This window comes from Sitophilus oryzae, unplaced genomic scaffold, assembly GCF_002938485.1.
Source record: "Sitophilus oryzae breed Bouriz unplaced genomic scaffold, Soryzae_2.0 scaffold_1241_pilon_pilon, whole genome shotgun sequence".
Taxonomy (NCBI): Eukaryota; Metazoa; Arthropoda; class Insecta; order Coleoptera; family Curculionidae; genus Sitophilus; species Sitophilus oryzae.
Window position 1 is genome coordinate 1,341,363 of NW_022145884.1, and position 21,218 is coordinate 1,362,580.

General features: G+C 34.7%; 1 protein-coding gene across 1 annotated transcript in view; it reads right to left on the minus strand.

Annotated features, from left to right (window-relative positions):
- LOC115874192 (hemicentin-1) overlaps positions 1-21,218 on the minus strand; it is a 418,393-nt gene that overhangs the window by 237,154 nt on the left and 160,021 nt on the right. Inside the window, exons 3-4 of the mRNA XM_030889291.1 lie at positions 17,423-17,637; positions 12,570-12,686 (exon numbers count right to left, since the gene is read on the minus strand). Of these exons, the coding sequence (XP_030745151.1) occupies positions 12,570-12,686; positions 17,423-17,637 (332 nt within the window). The remainder of the gene's footprint in view (positions 1-12,569; positions 12,687-17,422; positions 17,638-21,218) is intronic.

Consider the following 21,218-nt stretch of genomic DNA (forward strand, 5'->3'; position numbering starts at 1 on the left):
GATACTGAAATATTCGGATTTATTAAAAAAAAATATATTATTAAAATTCAATTTTTATTTTTGACACGACAAGGAATTGCAGTTTTATAAAATAAAAATTATGCGCCTCTCGGATTTTTTAAAAATTTTAGAGATTACTAGATATTAAACATGTAGCTGCTATATTAAAAAATTTTTGTGGTGTGTTGTTGCATAACTGACTAATGTCCAAGCATCGAATGGACGAAGGAAGGAATCGAAGGGACGAAGGAACGCGAGGAAGTAAGGCGAGGAAGGAGCGAAGTGTGAGTATGGGGCTTTATTTATTTCAAACTTCACAAATAATTTGTTAAACAATTTCAAACGTTGCAAATACGAGTAATATATAAATATTTAAAAGTAACACCTTGTGAGTAAATATATCGTGTAAATATCAAGAAACTGTATGGTTATACTCGTTGATTTTGACACTTTCTCTCAATTTAATAATTAAATCGTTTTTTGTACTTTTGTGCTTAGGCGTATAAGTGCTTTACTTTTATGCCTAGGCGTTAAAATGACTTTTTTATATTTTATTCATATCACGTCTCAAAAATTAATACTCTTGTCACGTTTAAAAAAAATTCTAAATTAACTTAAACTTTTATATTAATACGATTACGTACCCTTATATAACTTTAATAAACAAAATATTTTTGTAAAATTGATGTAAACTATTTGATACAGATTTGAAAACGTCCAGAGAAATCGGTAATATCGGAAAATACAGATCCAATACTCGTCGCCCGTCTGTGGAATAACCGCCATCAATACAGCAATTTTCGCAGGATAAAAATGCTGCTTCTCGATATTTCTGTGGATTTTCTGCAGGTCATACAGTCATATTTTCCGAGTTTAGGAAGTCGTGTGCTGCATTCTGAAAAATGGATGATTCGATTTGAGTATTTTATATTTTCAAATGTAAGCGCTGCCGTCAGGATTTATTCAGTTAGGTTATTATGGCATATTTTGCATACAGTTGCGTCGATCATTGCCCTCCGCGTATTTCAAACTTTTAAAAGAAGACATACAACTTAACTTTTTTCAAAAGCCTAGATAAATTTCTTTTTACTTTATTATTGATTAAAAAACTATTATAGGTACTGAACTTCTGATGTCTTATTTTTAATTTCCACAATTACTAGGATTTGGATAATTTCTTGAAAAATACTAATAAGAATCTTTCCACTGAAAGAGAAGCCTCAAAACAAAAATATATTTATATAAAATAGCACATTATAGAATTTAAACGGAAACAAGTTTGTCAGTGGCTTTCAACATGTAAATCAAATTCGACTAACCAAACCAAAAATTCTTAAGAATTAAAGGAACATTAGGACAAATCAAACTTTAAATTAACAATTACTACCTGAATACAATTTTCTTAAAACCCAAAGAGCTTAAAAAATATATTATACAGAGTGTAAATTTTAGTTGAATTCTATTGTTTTTATGAAGGGGTGTATCATTTGGAAATATGTACATGTACTGCCAAAATATCATTTTACTGATAAGCGGAAGCCAGTGACTGCGAAGAAGACTGCCTACGTCTGCCATATAATTATAGTCGACTGCCGTAAGACTGACACCAACGATTGCCAGCGACTGTCCAGAAAATATAAAAGTAATTCCAACAGTGAGACACCCCTCGGTACGATGTATGTATAAATATAATTTTGTATGAAAATACCCAAATGTTATGTCCAGTAGATAGCAGGCTCTAGATTATTTATCTTTTAGATAGTTATTTGTTAGATAAGTTATAGTTAGACAAGCGATATATAACTGAAAATACCGCACTTAAATACAGGGTGTCATTGAAATGGTGTAAAAAAATTGGGGGGGGGGTGATAGTTCTTCTAAAAATATTTAAAAAAGTTCCTATAAGAATAGGGCGGAAAATGCATATTAAGGGAGTTAGTGGCTCTGAAAAGGTGAATTTAAAAAACGGTTGTTTTGAAATTGTATGCTTAAAAAACGAGATAAAATTTCCAAAAAAAATGCTCAGCCATAAATTTTGACCCTAAACCAAATGGTGATACTGAAAAATTATTCGGGAAAGCGAAAAGGGTAGTTTTTGCAATGGTAGGGGGTTGTTTTGTGAACTTTTTTGAGGTTATTTTTTTTGCAACGTGGGTTCATTTTTTGAAAACTACATACTTTTTCCTACAAAAAGATACTCTTGTTGCACATCGCCCAGAGTGATGGTTTTCGAGAAAATTGAAGGTAAAAGTTTGCTATGATGGGTTGCTAACTCAACATAAACTTATGAAAGTTATGGCGCGGCGGTTCAAAAGTAACCAAGTAGTTATTAAATAATTAATTGGAAAATCAAAATTTCGTTTTTTTTTAAACATCTTATTACTTTAAAAACGAAATAAACCAATTACCAAAATTCCTTATTAAAATAATGCATTCATTAATTCATTCATAGTAAATGTTTAAAGTGACCACCATTCATTTCAATGCGGACATCTGCTTTTCTTCTCCAAGATCTACGTACCCTGTGGAATATCCTTGGTGTTGTCCGAATTTGATTGGAACAGTCAATAATGCGTTGCCGTAGTTGCTCTTCAGTATTAATCGGCACTGAGTTAACCAAAGCTTTCAAAGTGGATCCAGAAGTAAAAATCTAGTGGATTATTTAGTTTTTTAAAGCAATAAGATGTTTTAAAAATCATGAAATTTTGATTTTTCAATTTAACTAATCTAATAACTACTGGTTACTTGTGAACAGCCATAGTTTTCATAAGTTTATGTTGATTAACCAGTTAGCAACCCATCAGAGCAAACTCTTTGCCTTCAATTTTCTCGAAACCCATCGCTCTGGGCGATGTGCAACAAGAGTACCTTTTTTGTAGGAAAAAGTATGTAGTTTTCAAGAAAATGACCCACAAAATTTATGGCAACGCTTTTTTCTCGAAATTTTATCTCGTTTTTTAAGCCTACAATTTCAAAACAACTGTTTTTTAAATTCACCCTTTCAGTGCCCCTAACTCCATTAATATGCATTTTCCGCCCTATACTTATAAGAACTTGTTTGACTATTTTTAGGGGTACTATCACCCCCTGATTTTTTTACACCATTTCAATGGCATCTTGTATACTAGGTTTACATTTTACACTTGCAAAATTAAAAAAAAGTTGAAGAATCACTATTTCACCAAACATCATTTTTGACTTTCGTCATATGACTGAAACTCCCTTCTTTCCGTCCGCAAAGATTTTACGTCAGACATAATAAATTACCATGGACTCACCTGAGCTGACCTGTCGTGACGTGGAAAGTTCGTGCGCGCTTTGCGGCGTGTAACTTTACAAATAGCCTTGTGCTCCGGCGAGTTATCTCGACTTGTTTACCGATGTTAAAAGTATTCGAGACACGACACTCGTGGGGTTTAACAATTTTTTTCTAAGATGCAGGAAGCGTAAAAAAGAGGTTTTTGGCATTTTGGGTTGATTTATATTGTCAAGACTTAAATATAGGCCAACTTGGGTTTACATAAAATTGGGAAAAATCATGTAAAATATAATTCTAGTAAACCAATTTGATGTAGATTCAAGGGAATCGTTCGCGTATACGTCGACCTGAATATGTTCTTATAATAAACATTATTAATTAAACAATTAAAATCAGGTCGATGTAAGCGTGATGTTTCAGGGCTAGCTCGTACTAAATATCGGTGCTGGAAATATACAAAGGAGATTTTTGAGCACGTACCCGCCGATAATTGGGACGAGCGGAAAAATATAAAATGGTGTGCTGAGGACAGGGGTAGTTAGTTAGTCCATCGATGTGAGTCGTATTATACAGTCAGTAATTCGCGTTATCAGTCCGTTAGTAGAAGACAGCGCAGACTGAAGATGTTCCTGTAAGTACTTAGTTAAGTAAACTGTTAAGTCTTGGCACTCCCCAAAATTGTATTATACTGTGAACTTTATATTAAATAAATGAATATTTTATTCAATGGTTGTTTTGATTGAGAGAGAGAACCTGGTATAGCGACCCTAGCAAACAACCCCCAGCTAGGTCGCGACATATGGTGGAGGCGCCGGGTATTGGTTGAGGAATAAATTTATTATTGATGTTTCCTGCTGGTTTTCGGACCTTACGAGCTTCTCCCGTACCCGACTAATATAGGATTCGATATTTTTGATTGTATTCTCAGTTTCTTTGAAGGTCTGTGCTACTGAATCCTGGTATTCTTTGAAGTTTTCAGAATGTTCGGTGACGGCTCTTATGTTTTCTGATAGTCCTTCGGATATCTTTTTTCCAGTTTATGCACTATATTTCCCTCGTCTTTTTCGACCATGGTTAATTTTTCCATAGTTGCCACTCCGCAGCACCATGACAGTCCAGAACCAATAAAATCTAATGCCCTTTTTTGTCTAAGAGTTCTCTCGTTCTTATAACGCATTGTCCCGGCGCTCCAGTTCTCATTCAATAACCTAATTTCCTTTGTGAATGCACTGGAAAGTTCTGTGAGTTGCCGAGACATCATGCACTCTTTATTTTCAGTTGCGCTATTGCTGCAATCATTTTTTACCATAGCTGGTATTTCAAAATTTTCGTTTTCTGACCATTCGGTTTGGTATGTTAGGGGAATTGATGCTTCATACATTTTTGTTTCAGGCAGGGGTTTCCAATAAGCCCCTGCACTCACCTCGACACTGTATCCTCCCGTAAATCCTTCAACCAGTACGGAAGTTAAGTAAAGGAACCTAAGATTTGTATAATAATAGTTAATTGCAAATATTTCTTCAGAATGTTTACAATTGTCTGTTTACTATAAAACAATTTACAGTTTTGTTTTAAAAATATCATTGTTATTTAAAACATTTAATTAATAACATTTATGCTTCACTAATTGATATTTAATGTTTTTGCTTGCCTTAACAAAATAAATATATCTTAATGTTATGAAAACTAACGTAGTTTAAAAAATAATTATATTTCCATACTTAATAGTTTAATTGTCGTTTAATTTTCTATAAAATATAAATCTCTAGATTTTCTATAAAGTATATATTTTACGATGTGGGCCATTATTCATATTTGTTCAGTTTCGCTGTGACCTGATGTTGGTTCTGTTTTAATTTACCTATTTACATGTGTCGCTCACGACGGGATTTCCAATTATTGCGAATTGTCATTTAAAGTCTATTCGCGCACTATTCACTAATTATTATCTTTTGATTTCACTAAGAGTAAGTGTCTATCAATTTACACGTGTGTCTTTACGAATTTTGTGTTAATTATTGTCTTTTGATTTCACTAAAAAATGAGTCTCTTGGTTTACGCGTGAGTGTCTTTACGAATTTTGTATATTCACTCTTCACTAGGGGTAGCTTCAGGGGTCCAAGGGTCATAATATGGCAATATTCTACTGACGTGTACTATATCCTTTTTGGCGCTTTTTGACGGTCCTTTCTGGATTTCGTAATCCACATCAGATACTTTTCTGGTAATGTAGTAGGGTCCGAACCACTAGACGATCACGGCCTTTTTAAAAAAAATAATCATAGGGTTGAAGATATTGATAATGTAAGAGGCAAATCAGGACATGAGAATAAAAAATGCTATGGCATGAATATTAGCTATAATAATCAGTATAAAACAGTTAATGCTAGCTATAGGTATAACAATACAGACGAATATAATTTTAATACGAATTATGAGAGAAGACAACAAAAGTTGATTGAAGATAACCGGACAAAGAGTTTCGAACAAAACCCACCCTTAGTTGAGGACTACCAGAGCAGGATTTTTGAACAAAACCCACCCCTGTTTGAGAGACAAACAGCTGATATGCATGGTATATTTATTGTGTCAGAGGAGCATGAGATAGAGGAGAATAGTGTGAATATTTTGGAAGAGGACGATTTGGATTCCCTCAATTTAGAAAGTGCACGGATAGAGGAATATTGTGATGCCCTCCCCGTGGCAATGGGATACGCACAGGCAGAGGAAGTGAATGATACCCTCCCTGTAGCAATAGAGTTCGCACAGGTAGAGGAAGATGATGCCCTCCCTGTTGCAAGTGAAGTTATGCCGGCTGAGGATGAGTGGAATACCCTCCCTGGCAATGTCGAGGAAGATGAAATAGAAAAATGGAATCCTTTCTTTCTCGAAGAAGAGAAATGCAACTCCTCAAGTGTACCAATGTTTTGTTTTAACAATGTGGAAGATAAAGATATACCTCCGACACAAGAAGTTACGCATATAAGAAGCAAAAGTATACGTCTATTAGACAACCCTTGTTGGAACCGACAGTTTGACTATTTTGATCGTAAAACAAACGTTCCAAGAGAAGAAACTCGTAATGAATTTAGACCCCAGCAAGTCATTTCTTGCACAACTAGGACACTGGATATGATGACCAAAAGGCCAAACGCCAAGATGGCGAAGGATATCATTATCCACCCTAGCCACCCTCCCTGGACTCGATGCTTATGAGTCATATTTAGAGTTGAAATTAGAATCAAGAAACGCATGATTGTATAAAGGACCTGATAAAGACTATTTAATTAACTTAGTATTTATTTTTTTGACTTTTAGTTGTAAGACTTATTTCTTAGACTTATCTTAGACTGGCAGAAACTAATTTATTTTTGAGTATTTTTAGGTGACATTTATTTCCTAACATTGAGCAAAAATAAGGATAAGAAAAAAGAAGGAAAAAAAATACTTTCAAGGTAAGCTGAGGTAAAGTATACTCAAACCTACTACATTTACAGCTCCTGGGGAAAGATTGTGTAGCTATGCTGGTCTTAAAGAACTGCTCGGATGATATTTTGTTAGTTGATTTGTTGTTATTTTTATTCCTAGTATCAACGTCACGTGACTATTTTGGCCTAGGATGCCCATTATTTTTTTTAAAATGCCGTGATTGTTTTAGAGGTACCAGTTGAATTTGATTATTTTTTTTCCCGAGTCAGAAACAAATATTATTTATAATTTATGTTAGTAATAAAAAAGAAAAATAAACTGCGATAGTTTTGTCAATATGTATGTATGTTGTTCTGTTTTGTAGACTGTTTATTGTATATGTTTCCATGTTGACAAAACATGTTATTAGAAGCCACGCGACTTTTCCCAAACAATCTTTCACCACTTAGGGAGATAAAGGACATGTAATGTAGTAGACGGAATAAAGAAAAGCCAAATAGATATTAAAGATAGGAATAAAATATAGTACTTACTCTTTAATTTCTCATGAATTTTGTATCACACCTGCCGATACCACAATCAACACTAAGAAGTCGAAGGAAGAAATGAGTTGCTGTCTGGAAACACGTACCAACCACACCAGTGAGATGAAACTTTCCAGCATCACAAGCTCTGTTCAGTTGAGCAAATGTTAAACACGCCGCTCGCCTTTTTGCCTCGAATTCTAATGGATTGGAGATGTATGGAATTTTTGGATACGGATATGGAAGCAATAACCAGCCTGGAGAAAAAACTAATTTGGTTGGTTGAAGTAACAAGCCACTGAACCCATAATACCGCAGAGAAGCCAGAAAACCAAGAAATATTAACAAGTAAATTTTGTTTGGCTCGAATGAAAACAGTACACTAACGAAGAAAAGAAAAAAATAGTTGTCCAGTATTCCGCTGATCCCAGCAATTTCAAAAGGCCGTCGCCCGTTTGACATTGAAACCAAGCGCACGGACGAACAGAAGTATACAATGAATAAGAAGGCAACCAGTCAAACAAAGGCAAAGGCAGTGCTGGCGTGTGCATTACTTAACTGATATGAGCTAGGGTTAAAGCTTGAAGCTTATGGTATTGTTGAAACGGACGCAACGCACCAGGATGCCAGGAGACATATTTTCAGTACGGGTGGTATCGTGTAGGACCTTTTGTTTGTACGGGATTAAAGAGTAAATGATGAAAATATATATATATTTTTTTTTTGATTTCGATGAGTCGCAAGAAAATCTTAATTAAGCTTAATAGCACATGATTTTTTTTTATCGCTGGGGACCAGCTCTCCAAGCCCGGGGGATATGTCAAGACTTAAATATAGGCCAACTTGGGTTTACATCAAATTGGGAAAAATCATGTAAAATATAATTCTAGTAAACCAATTTGATGTAGATTCAAGGGAATCGTTCGCGTATACGTCGACCTGAATATGTTCTTATAATAAACATTATTAATTAAACAATTAAAATCAGGTCGATGTAAGCGTGATGTTTCAGGGCTAGCTCGTACTAAATATCGGTGCTGGAAATATACAAAGGAGATTTTTGAGCACGTACCCGCCGATAATTGGGACGAGCGGAAAAATATAAAATGGTGTGCTGAGGACAGGGGAGTTAGTTAGTCCATCGATGTGAGTCGTATTATACGGTCAGTAATTCGCGTTATCAGTCCGTTAGTAGAAGACAGCGCAGACTGAAGATGTTCCTGTAAGTACTTAGTTAAGTAAACTGTTAAGTCTTGGCACTCCCCAAAATTGTATTATACTGTGAACTTTATATTAAATAAATGAATATTTTATTCAATGGTTGTTTTGATTGAGAGAGAGAACCTGGTATAGCGACCCTAGCAAACAACCCCCAGCTAGGTCGCGACAATATCAAAGCTTTTTTGGATTCTTTGATTTATTTATAACATTTATTATTGATCTATTTATTTATTTGTTTGCCTATTTAAACAAATAAAGTCAATTTATTACTATTATTAAATACTGTAGTTACATATGTAGTTAATTTAGTAGTAATTCTCCAAAAAATGTTTTCTCAAAAACTATGACATGGCGTTTTTTACAAGGGACAAAAAATGTAGTAAATACTAGAGGGACCTTTTACGAAACAAAAATCGGTCGTCGCTCGAATTGGAAAATATTTATACTAAAATTTACGTAGGGGTAGTTTTCACCCGTATTTTTTCTTGATTTTTTGTGAAAGTCAAAAAATGTTAAAGCACTTACAAACAAATATCTTAAAAAGATATTTTAAAAATCTGTTTATTTTTTTAAAATTTGATACCCTCTAGTGGACAAACGGGGCACATTTGTACAAAGGGAAATTGTGTCTAATGAACTTATTTTAATTTCAAATGAGATAATTACAAATTTCTTACAGTGTGTAAAAGCCTCCATAACAACAACAAGTCAAGAGTGTCACCATCATGGATCACTGAGCGATCCCTTCCCAACAATTACAGGAATTAGGTAGGGATGTGTCTTAGCGCCTCTTCTATTCAACAGCTCTATTCAGCTATTCTCCTATTCATGGCAGTGCTCTCCATTATAGTCGACAGTAAACTGCAGGAGAGAGGATTGGGCATTAGATATTGGATTGGGTCTGTTCAACAAAAAAAGACTCAGGGCAAAAACACGTACAAAGTTCATCCCAGAAGTTCAATTCGTCAAGAAACGCTGATAACTGCACTCTAGTTGCAAAAAAGTTACAGCAATTACAAGAATTTGATTTCGGAAAAGGCCAATATAGACTTCGAAATTCAGCACAGGATTAGCAACAACTTGCATCAACAAGCATTATCAACAAGCATTGCAACTTGCGACCGAGCAATAATAATCCTAACCTAACCTAACCACCATTTTATATGGAACCGAAACCTGTGTGCCGTATCGCCGACACATGAACGCGTTAAACAAGTTGCACACCGCAACAGTTGTACAACTCTTAAAAGTCAAATGGTTCCATCATATCTCAAACGTATCGATCCTTGAAAAAGCTAATTGCGGGAGTATTGAAGTCATGGTAACAAAATCCCGCTTATTATGGGCTCGTCACGTATGCAGAATGCAAGAAAACCGCATACCAAAATCTCTGCTTTACGGTGTGCCTGTAGACGGTAAGAGAAAGCCAGGTGGACAACTCAAAAGGTACAAAGATATTTTCCACGAAAACTGAAAGGGAATAAGCATGTAGAGTCAGTGGAAGGAAGCAGCGCACAATAGAACGCAATGGAGAACAATGGTAAACTCAGTTAACAACGAAAATCAAAAAGTAAAGAGACAACAAAGTAATGAGATTTTTGAATGTCCGGGCTTTTCAGTCACAGAAAAGTTCATGAAAGAAAACAACTTGCGTAACCATCTTCTGATGCGTGTCGAATACTCGTCAGCGATTAATGGCAGTAACTAAGTAAGTAACTACTTAAGAACTCGTACGAATATCTTAACACATTAAATACAATAAATGTTCACTTTTTAATTCTGCATCTAAGAGACAAATACTATACAAGGTATTTGATCTGAAATAAATTGAGAAATAACATCTTAAATATTGCGCGATATTGGCCACGCCATAATAAAATACCCTGTATAAGATATGTGGTGCGGAAAATAATTGAAGAGTATGCTAAATGGGGTCTCACAGTAAATACAGAAAAAACAAAATACTTTGCAATTGGAGCTAATACAGAAAATCTTATTTTAGACAATAATATGGAAATTAGGGCATGTGAAGATTACAGGTACCTGGGATCGATATTTACAGGAGATGGAACGGACGATAGAGAAATAAACAACAGAGTAATACAGGCACGAAGAGTTATCAGATGCACAAATGGCATTCTATGGAGCACTGAAATTACAAAAAACAGGAAATATAATATATACGAGACACTAGCATAAAGCATATTACTCTATGGATGTGAAACATGGCGACTCACTGAAAGGAATAAAAGGAAATTAGAGACAACAGAAATGGACGCGATTAGAAGAGCAATGAGAATTTCACGGAGGGATAAGATCAGAAATGAAGACATTAGACAACAGATGGGAATAGAGGGAACAATAGTAAATAATATAGAACAAAAACAATTAATATGGTACGGCCACGTTCAGAGAATGCACAATGAAAGAATTCCAAAACAAGTCATTCATTGGATACCACCTGGTAAACGAAAGAGAGGACGTCCCAAGAAAACATGGATGGAAGGAATAAGAAGGTCGATGAGCGAGAAATATCTGACCGAAGATCGATGGGAAAATCGCACAGGGTGGAAGTTGGGCATCGGACAACGTCGTAGGACGTTCTGACTATATATATATATATATATATATATATATATATATATATATATATATATATATATATATATATATATATATATATATATATATAAATATATTTTTCCATAGCAAGTTACGTTTTAAAAAAATATTCAGAAATTATTATTTGAAGGAATTTATTACGAGTAGAAAAAATAAATTGTGCTGGGTTGGCGTTGGTTTCTATGTATATATATATATATATATATATATATATATATATATATATATATATATATATATATATATATATATATATATATATATATATATATATATATATATATATATATATATATATAAATAGAATTGATTGGGCAAGTCCACAGAAAGATTAGTCATGATACATGACTAAAACATGACTACCCGTAGACACTCAGTGTTTCTGCCTTCCGGCTTCATCAATACGGGAGGAATCAGCAACGATGAACTAGCGATCCTGAAAAAAGAAAGAAAAGAGAAGCAAACGAGGCACAAAGGCGCCATTTGCAGCTGGTCCGGCAGTAGCTTACAATTTGAAGCGTTACTACCGAAACCGCCGCAAGTCCACAGAAAGATTAGTCATGATACATGACTAAAACATGACTACCCGTAGACACTCAGTGTTTCTGCCTTCCGGCTTCATCAATACGGGAGGAATCAGCAACGATGAACTAGCGATCCTGAAAAAAGAGAAAGAAAAGGCAGAAACACTGAGTGTCTACGGGTAGTCATGTTTTAGTCATGTATCATGACTAATCTTTCTGTGGACTTGCCCAATAAATTCTTTCTTCGTTTTTTTATAGTTTCCACGATAACTTCCTTGTTTATTGTTTTCTCTGGGCCAGGGTGATAGCGGCGAGGTGTGTTGGAACGCCTCCGCGGCGGTTTCGGTAGTAACGCTTCAAATTGTAAGCTACTGCCGGACCAGCTGCAAATGGCGCCTTTGTGCCTCGTTTGCTTCTCCTTTTCTTTCTCTTTTTTCAGGATCGCTAGTTCATCGTTGCTGATTCCTCCCGTATTGATGAAGCCGGAAGGCAGAAACACTGAGTGTCTACGGGTAGTCATGTTTTAGTCATGTATCATGACTAATCTTTCTGTGGACTTGCCCAATAAATTTCTTTCTTCGTTTTTTTATAGTTTCCACGATAACTCCCTTTGTTTTATATATATATATATATATATATATATATATATATATATATATATATATATATATATATATAAGATATGTCAGTTTTCACAAAATAGAAATTAAAATAATATACATAAGTTAAATTCACTCCAATTATTAACCAATTTTCTACTAATTGTACTCCCCATAACATTTTATAACTTATCCATCTCAAAGTCATCATTAACATTTTTCTCTACAGTGAATGTCGTCGACCTTTCCAAAACCGATATAAAATAAAATAAAAACCTTCCACTCCATCGAGATATCTCTGCAGGTTTTCCGCAAAACCCTTAACGTCTCATTTCGGCGCGCCTTAAAAGAAGATTATCCCTTGGCCGATAACAAATTGTCGTGCACTCACCTCCCTCGACCTGGCACGATAGGAACAGTTCGCGCCCTTCCAGAAAAGGTCCGGCGGAGGCGGACGGCTTCACCTCCCGTCCTTCGGCGTCGAAAATCCGTGGAGTGGACGGTTGATCTGAAACAAAAAAGATACAAAATATTTTAAGTCATACGAGATATTTAGAGTATACACACAACCAAACTTATATGGAATCACTCTTTATTCCTGACTAGATTTCTTGCAAGGATAAAAATTGGTATACAACTTTAAGGTTTTTTGTTTTAAATAAACATGATAATTAAGAATAAACGACTGCCGCGATTTTTTTTGGAATTTTGTGTTCAGTAGTAAAATCACGATTGTCCGGTAATTTTCATTCGATCCAAAAAAATAAAAAGTGCCTTATGTTGAATTAACAGATGTATAGAGAGGAAGAATTAATGCTCTTACCCAACAAGGAATGCTCCAAAGAGACGTAGCAGAGATAGTAGGCGTTACCCAGGGTGTTTGGTTTGGTTATTTATTTACCAATCGCAACTGAATAAGAAGATCTCCTTGTGTGCCAAATTGCTAGAATAAATCCCAATGTTTCTCATCAAGAGCTACAAAGACAACTTCTGGCAGCTACAGGTAGTGTGAACATTTCAGTTGAAACCATAAAGCTGCGTATAAATATGTCGAGACGAGTGCGAGAGACACCCGAGACGAGTCAACATCAAGCGGATTTGAGGTTGACTCGTCATATAGGGACGGGGTCTGAGCTTCGAGCCGAGCCTATGCCCAGCCGGACGGCGTTGTCTACGTTTTTTCCGGAGCCTTTGGCGAACCATCAAAAGGATTGGGGCGTCTATTTAACCAGTGGCGTATACACCGCGGCTCCGCGGAACAATTGCCTCGAGTCTCAAGGGGCTCGGATTCCACATCCCATTTTTATATAAAAATAAATATTCTTTCCTTTATTTGTAATAATGTTAATAATGCATCCTAACTAGAAAGGTGCAATTTTGTCTTCTCTAAAATAGTATAGGTAAGTTAGCCAAAGTAGGTAAATCTCATATACAAAGATTTATTAGTGATTTCTTTTATAAAAACATGAAAATTTTATGAAAAATGAATAAACGTAATGAACTTTTCATCGAGTTATTAACGGCTCAAACGTAAATTATGCGCTATTTCTGCTGAACGGAATTAAAGATGTAAAACAAGCTTCTTTACATATAGGATACATAGAAGATAAGAGAGGCAATCGAGTGTGTTGAAAAAGGTGGCCATGCTCTCAGAAGTTCCTTACGGTACTTTCATAAATAAAGGGAATCGACAAAGAAAGGAACGATTCGATATAGAAAAATTCAGAAATTTGAACTATCCAGACTACTAAGAAACTTAATTTAAGGCAAATATGAAAATAATAAAGTTCCCGCCATAGAAATAATTAAAAAATACTCTCCGAGCTTTAAAAAAACCCTGTTCAGAAAGCACATTACGGCGAAGGTTTAAAAAACTGGGAATTAGATTTAAAATTATATACATAATAATATTTTAAAAATTATTAATAAGCGTGCTGCAATGATGGAAAGCCATAGAATAATAATGTAGCGAATTGAATACCTTGAAAAAATATACAACTTTAGAAATGAAGAAATGCAGATATATTATTTACAATATATGTTAGTTATTGGCATTTAAATGTAGATTTAAATTAATAATTTAAATCTTAATTACTTAAATTTCTAATTTTTTAAATAAATAAAGTCGAATTAGGTCTTATCTTACAGCGCTTTCAAATGGAACGGAGCGTCCGCGACTTCGAGCAAGTACCATGAGCTTATATGAACAATTTCACCTGGTCGCGTATGCTCCGTCCAGATGAGCTATCCTGAAAAACATCCGTGCGGACGCTCTGCGCGTACGGTCCGCTCCATCTGAAAGCGCTGTTACTCTATTTAAAAATTTTATAGATATACAAACCACATACAAAATATATTATTGAATAAAATAATTAAAGACTCAAAAAAAAACGGCACTGGCAGAAGGCTCCGCCGCCGCCGCTGCCGTGCCGTTATCTCCAGGTATCTCAGTCGGCGTTCTCCAGTTTTTTTTTAATGTAAACAGTCCGAATATAATTTAAATTTATCATGAATTCCTTTAATTTATCTAGCTTGTTTTTTTACCTATTTTGAAATTAAACAAACATATACAGGGTGTTTCAAAAAACATGTTCCATCTCTCGTGGGGAAGTTCCTCACGTAAAAATAAGATTTATTTTTTATATCAACCAATCCAATTCTGCTTTGATTCGTAGCTACAGGGGGTTAAAATAGGGTTCCCAACCGTCCTCTATTCCAGAAACAGTCCTCTTTTTGATCTGATTGTCCTCTTTTCTCTCACGTATTGAAAACTTTGTTACATACTAACTTCAAAATCTAAAAAATATTCGTTTATCGCCACAATGCTTTAAAGAATTGTTAATCTGTGTCTTTTATGTAATTTTATGTTTACTTACTGTTAGTTTATGTCTTGAAAAAAAGTTTGTTGACAATGGTTTGCTTTATTTTAATAAGTTTTGAGTATAAATATTTTTGTGTATTTTAAATATTTATCGCATACCGTTTATATAACTTTTTGGTAAATTCTCGACATTTGAGCGACGTTTCAAAAATGTTTCGCCTGTGCCTTTTTTTATCCTCTCGCCCCTATTTTTTATTTTCAAAGTTGCCAACCCTAGGTTAAGTGTTTTATCATTTTCTTCCAAGTGCTTTTAGTAATTTGAGATCGTTTGATGACTGATTTAGTTCTGATCCGGGTAGTTTTTTGTATAAAACAGTGCCACCATCGTCGATTTTTTTCGTTAAATGCGAATAAGAAAATATCCTGATTATATTCTGGCCCTATCCCTTATTATTTTTATTTACAAGCGATCTTAAGTTTATAACATATACATATATTTTATTTAATTGTTAACATTAGGGTAGTTTTACCAATTGTGTATGTGTGGAATTCCACTGATATGTGTTTTAAGTTGTTTGTTAAATTTTTAAAATTTTTTGATTGTATTTTGCTCTCTTAACTTTGTAGTGTCCTGAAGATGCAAATAAATTTTGCGAAACGTCGACAAATTTAAAACAAAGGACTTCTGTTGATTTTTTTCGATCCTAATCCAATTAAAAAACACAGTATACTTAAATTTATTAATTAATTTTTTAAATATTGAATGGTATCGAATAATACTTTAATATATTTATCAATATTTTAAAGTATCGATACTTTATATTCAATACAACCGATACCAAAATATCGATACTGCCTCAGTATCGCACAGCCCTATGAAGAATTTTGTGGGTTCGCCAAAGGCTCCACTGAAAATGGATAGCCGCGAGACAACGCCGTTCGACTGGGCAGGGACTCTGCTTGAGGCTAAATCGCTCGGCTCGAGGCTATAATATGGACGAATTCTGCTTGAGGTTGACTCGTCTCGTCCTCGTCTCGGCATATTAGTACGACTTTTGGAAAGAATTTGCTATAGCCTCGTTTCATACTCGTTTCGGGGTTTTCTCGTACTTGCCTCGGCATATTTATGCGCGGCTTAAGAAAAAGGCTGTGTGCTCGAAGGTTTTACAGTAGGAGAGAGTTACGGTTCCCACAGTTATCTAGGCAAAATAAAATTGACCGGCTAAATTGATGCCTTCGACATCAAAACTGGACAACTGAGAATTGATAAAATGTTTTTTTTTGCGGATGAGACCAGAATTGGCCTAAGATCATATAACCATCGAATTCGGGTTCTCAGAGCTCCAGGAAGACGTATCGCTCGTCTTCCTGGAGGCTGCCAAATCTGTACCAAGATATAAAAGATGTAGAACTGTAATGTTCTGGGGAGGTATTATACTGGGAGCAAAAACTCCATTTTGTACGGGTCGGAGATATGGTGATTTGGTGCTGGAACTAATCGTTAGTCTTTGGAGAGCTGCAACTGGGGATAAATTTAACTTCTTGTACGCTAGTGCACATCCCCATACTAGCAGAGTGACTAGAGAATGTCTTGAAACGGAAGGTGTTATAGTTTTGGACTAGCCTGCATGTTTACCAGATCTAAACCCTATCGAACCCTTGTGGGACTAGCTCAAACGAACGGTTAGAGCTCATCGAAACAATCCAGGAAATCTTGCACAGCTTATTGATACATCATTAGCAGAATGGGAAAACATACCCCAAGACAACATTGATAATTTAATAAGAACCATGCCAGCGCGGATAGAAGTTTGCATAAGGGCTAGAGGTGGCAACAAGGAATATTAAAATTATTAATTTTCTTTTTGTTGTTGCTTTTTGGCTATTAAAAATTTAAATTTTAATTTCGTTTTAGAGAACAAAAAAATACAATTTTGTTTATTTTGGGAACTGGTTATTTTTTTATTGCTATATGGATTATTTTTCATTAAAAGTCATTGGTAAAGACTGAGTTTTATTTGTTAAAAAACATAAAATTTTCATACGTCTCAAAAATTATGAAAAATAATAGATGATTCCATATAAGTTTGGTTGTGTGTATTTTTGCATTAAAGTCATAGTAGTACTAAACCTAGCCCTATAATTACTCTTACACAATAACGTAAATTTAATATTGAGCCAAGAATCGACATGGCCAGTAGAAGCTTCTACGGAGCGATCAACAATGGTTGAAACAGGCGGCTATTCTTATTTGGTCGTTTGGTTGGCAATACATTTAAGGAACTCTAGTATGACACACGACCTTGAATGACGGCTGTGAGGCGACCGTGACGCGCGAGAGAAAAAGTGATAGCGGCAGTATTGCCACAGCTACCCTATTTTGGGTAGATTGTTTGGTTGTTGGGGTTCTGTTTATCTCTTACCTATTAATGTCAAATTGACTTGGAAATTCCTCGTTGGCGAGTTAACAAAATCAACCCTGCACCTAAACACTCCCTCATCAGCAGCATTGACACTTTGGATCCTAAGCCTGGCTTTTGATGGCTCTTCATCAGCAATGAAGTACGACCTTCGCCCAATGTCATCGCTGATGGCCAGATGAGAAGCTTTAGAAAGGGGCCCACCACGAGCGTCCAGGCTAAAAAGAAAAATGTCTGATTTAGTGTATGTTAATTTTCCATTAACTTCTACCATATTTATTTATATTACGATGTATACTAAGGCCTGGCAAATGTGAGTTTTAGGTCAAGATTTCCGTATGGAAAAAGAGCACAAGGCGTTTATAATGTACTGAACAAAGAGAAAACAGTAAAAACGTTGCCAAATGTATTAAATAAACCGAGAAACTGAGCACATTGCTGAAAGACGTGGAAGGGGATATAGCAGATTCGTCGCGGTCGATCGGTCCACCCAATCAGTACATGAAATTCTAGAAAAGGGTGTACACTATTAATACACTAATTTGGGTTCTCTTTAATTTTAAATTTAATTACTTCTCGTCATACTTTATTTGTTTTTTTATTACTTTGGAGTCGTTGTAATTTTCCCTGTAGCTTGTAAATTTTTATGCACTTGCACTTTTGGTAAAAATAAGTGGAATTGAGTGGGTCTTCGACAGTGGTCGTGCTATTAGAACTCTGAATTCAAAAATCGATATTTCGAAATCCATTAGTAATAATTGACTGTAGATTTTTGCAAAAACTTTCTTAATATATCTGCTATATTTTCTTCGCAGACAGTATGTGGAAATCTTAATAAATTAAAAAGTTACACGATTCCTATGCACTAAAATAAATGGTTGTTTTTTTAATTTTTGAATGAAAAAAAACAAGCTTATCGAGTTTTTTAGTTAAAAATCTTGTAAACGATCCGAACTTCAAAATAAAAAAAGGTTTCAAAATCTAAAGTTATACTTGAGTTATCGTGTCTTATATCTTAAAAAGTTCAGTTTTTAAATTATCGCAATTACTAACGTTTTCTCGTTATAAAAAATGGATACCCTAACCATATCTTTATAATTCCATTTCAGATGCCCAGAAACATATCTAATGAATTATCTAGTTATCTTTTTGAAAAAAAGTCTTGCTCTAGTCTTGAATCATGATTTTACTTTACTTGATAGGAAAAGACGTACCGGAGAAATGTGGCAACGCCGCAACAGCACACCTTCGTATTTCTCTCACTCCCACTTAATAAGATTCCTATGCGATTTACTTCCAGACATGTAAATATCGACCCAAAAATAAGAGTTGCTCGCATGGTAGAATTTCATCTTAAATAATCATTATAAATAGAATTTTAAACCCCTACTCATAAGCGAGAAATCCTGTAAATCACAAGAAAATGGGACACTCTGTACGCTCCAAAAAAGAGTAACTAAACTTATACAGGGTGATCCAAACTGTATTCCGGAAACTTCGGCAGCGTATTTTCCAGATTAAAATTAGTAAAAATGTTCGTACAAATGTATGTCCTAAAATGCTTAGTTTCGGAGATAGAGGGTGTAGAAGTTTCATTTTTATTTCGATATTTGCCAAATAATTTCTGAAATAATGTCAATATTTAGATGAAAATTGGTATCAGGGAGTTTTTTGACATGAGAAATTTGATTTTGATGACAATATGAATCCTACTTGTAGATGGCGCCACCTGAATATTTTTAACTAGTTTGAAAACTAATACCTTTTCGTCCATATGTGTATAAAACTATTGAGTAAAAAAATATACATTTACGACGTTTTTTACGTAAGAAAGGTCTCTTGGTAAAAATCGCTACGACTGATGATTCTCGAGATAATTGGAATCTAAATTATAAATACCTGTCATCATTGACATAAATTAAACATGTTGACTAAATAGTTATTGGACTGAAATCATAAATTTTAAATGTTTTTGTGCCAAAAGTTCAATAAAAACTGTTTTGAAGAAGAACTTATGATTAATTTAAATCATTTCAATCAACTATCTACTCAACACGTTTACAACACTCAACACTATCTACTCAACATGTTTATTTTTTGTCAATAATGACATGTATTAACTATTTTCGTTCTAAATATTTTGAAAATGGTTGCCCGTAGCGATTTTTACCCTTTTTACTTAAAAAAAACATCGTAAATGTATATTTTTTTACTCAGTAGTTTTATACAGGTACGGACGAAAAGTTATTCCTCTTCAAACCTGTTAAAAATTTTGTAGGTGGCGCCCTCTACATATAGGAGTCATATTGCAATCAAAATCAAATTTCTCATATCAAAAAACTCCTAGATACCAATTTTCATCCAAATATTGACGTTACTTCAAATTTTTTTTTGGAAAAAAATGAAATAAAAATGAAACTTCTACACCCTGTATCTCCGAAACTAAACAGTTTAGGACATACATTTATACGAACTTTTTTACTTATGTTTATCTGCAGAATATGCTGCCAAAATTTCAGGAATTTCAGTTCGCACCACCTTGTATATTGAAATATTTATAGCTTCGTTTTCTCATTTATTTCGGGCCTCGTGATTTGCCTGCTAACCTAAAAATATCACTGGCCCTTGCCCTTTTGTCCCAAAAGCACTAAAACACGATTCGAATTAGTTTTAAATTTTAATTGGTGCGCAATTATCGGCAGATATTTTTCGGGCACAATTCGAGCGAATAATGCACGTGACAGGGTCGGACTGTAAACAGCCGGTCCCTAAGCTTTAATTGGATTATAAAAATAATTTTTTGAAACAGTCACCGGCTGCAGGTGCTCCCTGACGATCCCCACCCTGTTGTTACTCATATTATACGAACAAGCTTCGGTACATTTATTGCCAATTATATCAGAGAAATATGGGTAACGCAGCTTTGTGGATACAGTTACAGCTGTATCTCCCCTTGGTCTAAATTAAATAGTATTTATATATTACCATGTCAAATCACTGTTATCACACGAGGAAAATACGTTCTAGAATGATATTTACAGTTGATTTGAAGGATCCAATTTTGATTTGAATAGTTTAATACTGTATCAATCCTTTCACAATATGTTATTGTACAAATAGTAATAAAGTCATATTTTACAGTTTAACTCAATGTTTCCAACTCATTTACATAACGCTGGTCGACATGAGATACAACAAATTTTTATTTAAACATAGCGATTTATAATTTTAAATTTTTATCTTTAATAATGACTTTTATATCATTTCTTCTAAAATACAAAATACTCACCCCCTTTCAGTTTGGGTTCTTGAGTAACAAATGTACAAATGACGCTATGTTTTCGTTGTTTAATAATGTATACTCCAGTCTGAACAACCGTCTCGTTACAGCAACAATTTTCTGTGATTTCTCGAAAGCTTTCGAATGTGTTAATCATAACATCCTAACTAACAAATTGCAGTACTATGGTATCAGGGGAACGCCTCTTGAATGGTTTAAGTCCTACCTTAACAACAGAAACCAGCGTGTGAGGGTTGATAAGACTGTGTCTTCTTGCAAGCCAATAGAATGCGGAGTACCTCAGGGCTCAGTGCTAGGTCCTATTTTGTTTCTGTTGTTTATCAAGATATTGCTAGTCTGGACATCAGTGGTAAAATCTGTCTCTTCGCGGATGATACTTGTTTCACATGGAGCAGCCCGGACACCACGGCACTTCATAGAACCATTTCCAGTGACTTAATCAACATAAAAACATGGTGCGATTCTAATTATCTGTGTCTCAACGTCTCTAAAACTAAA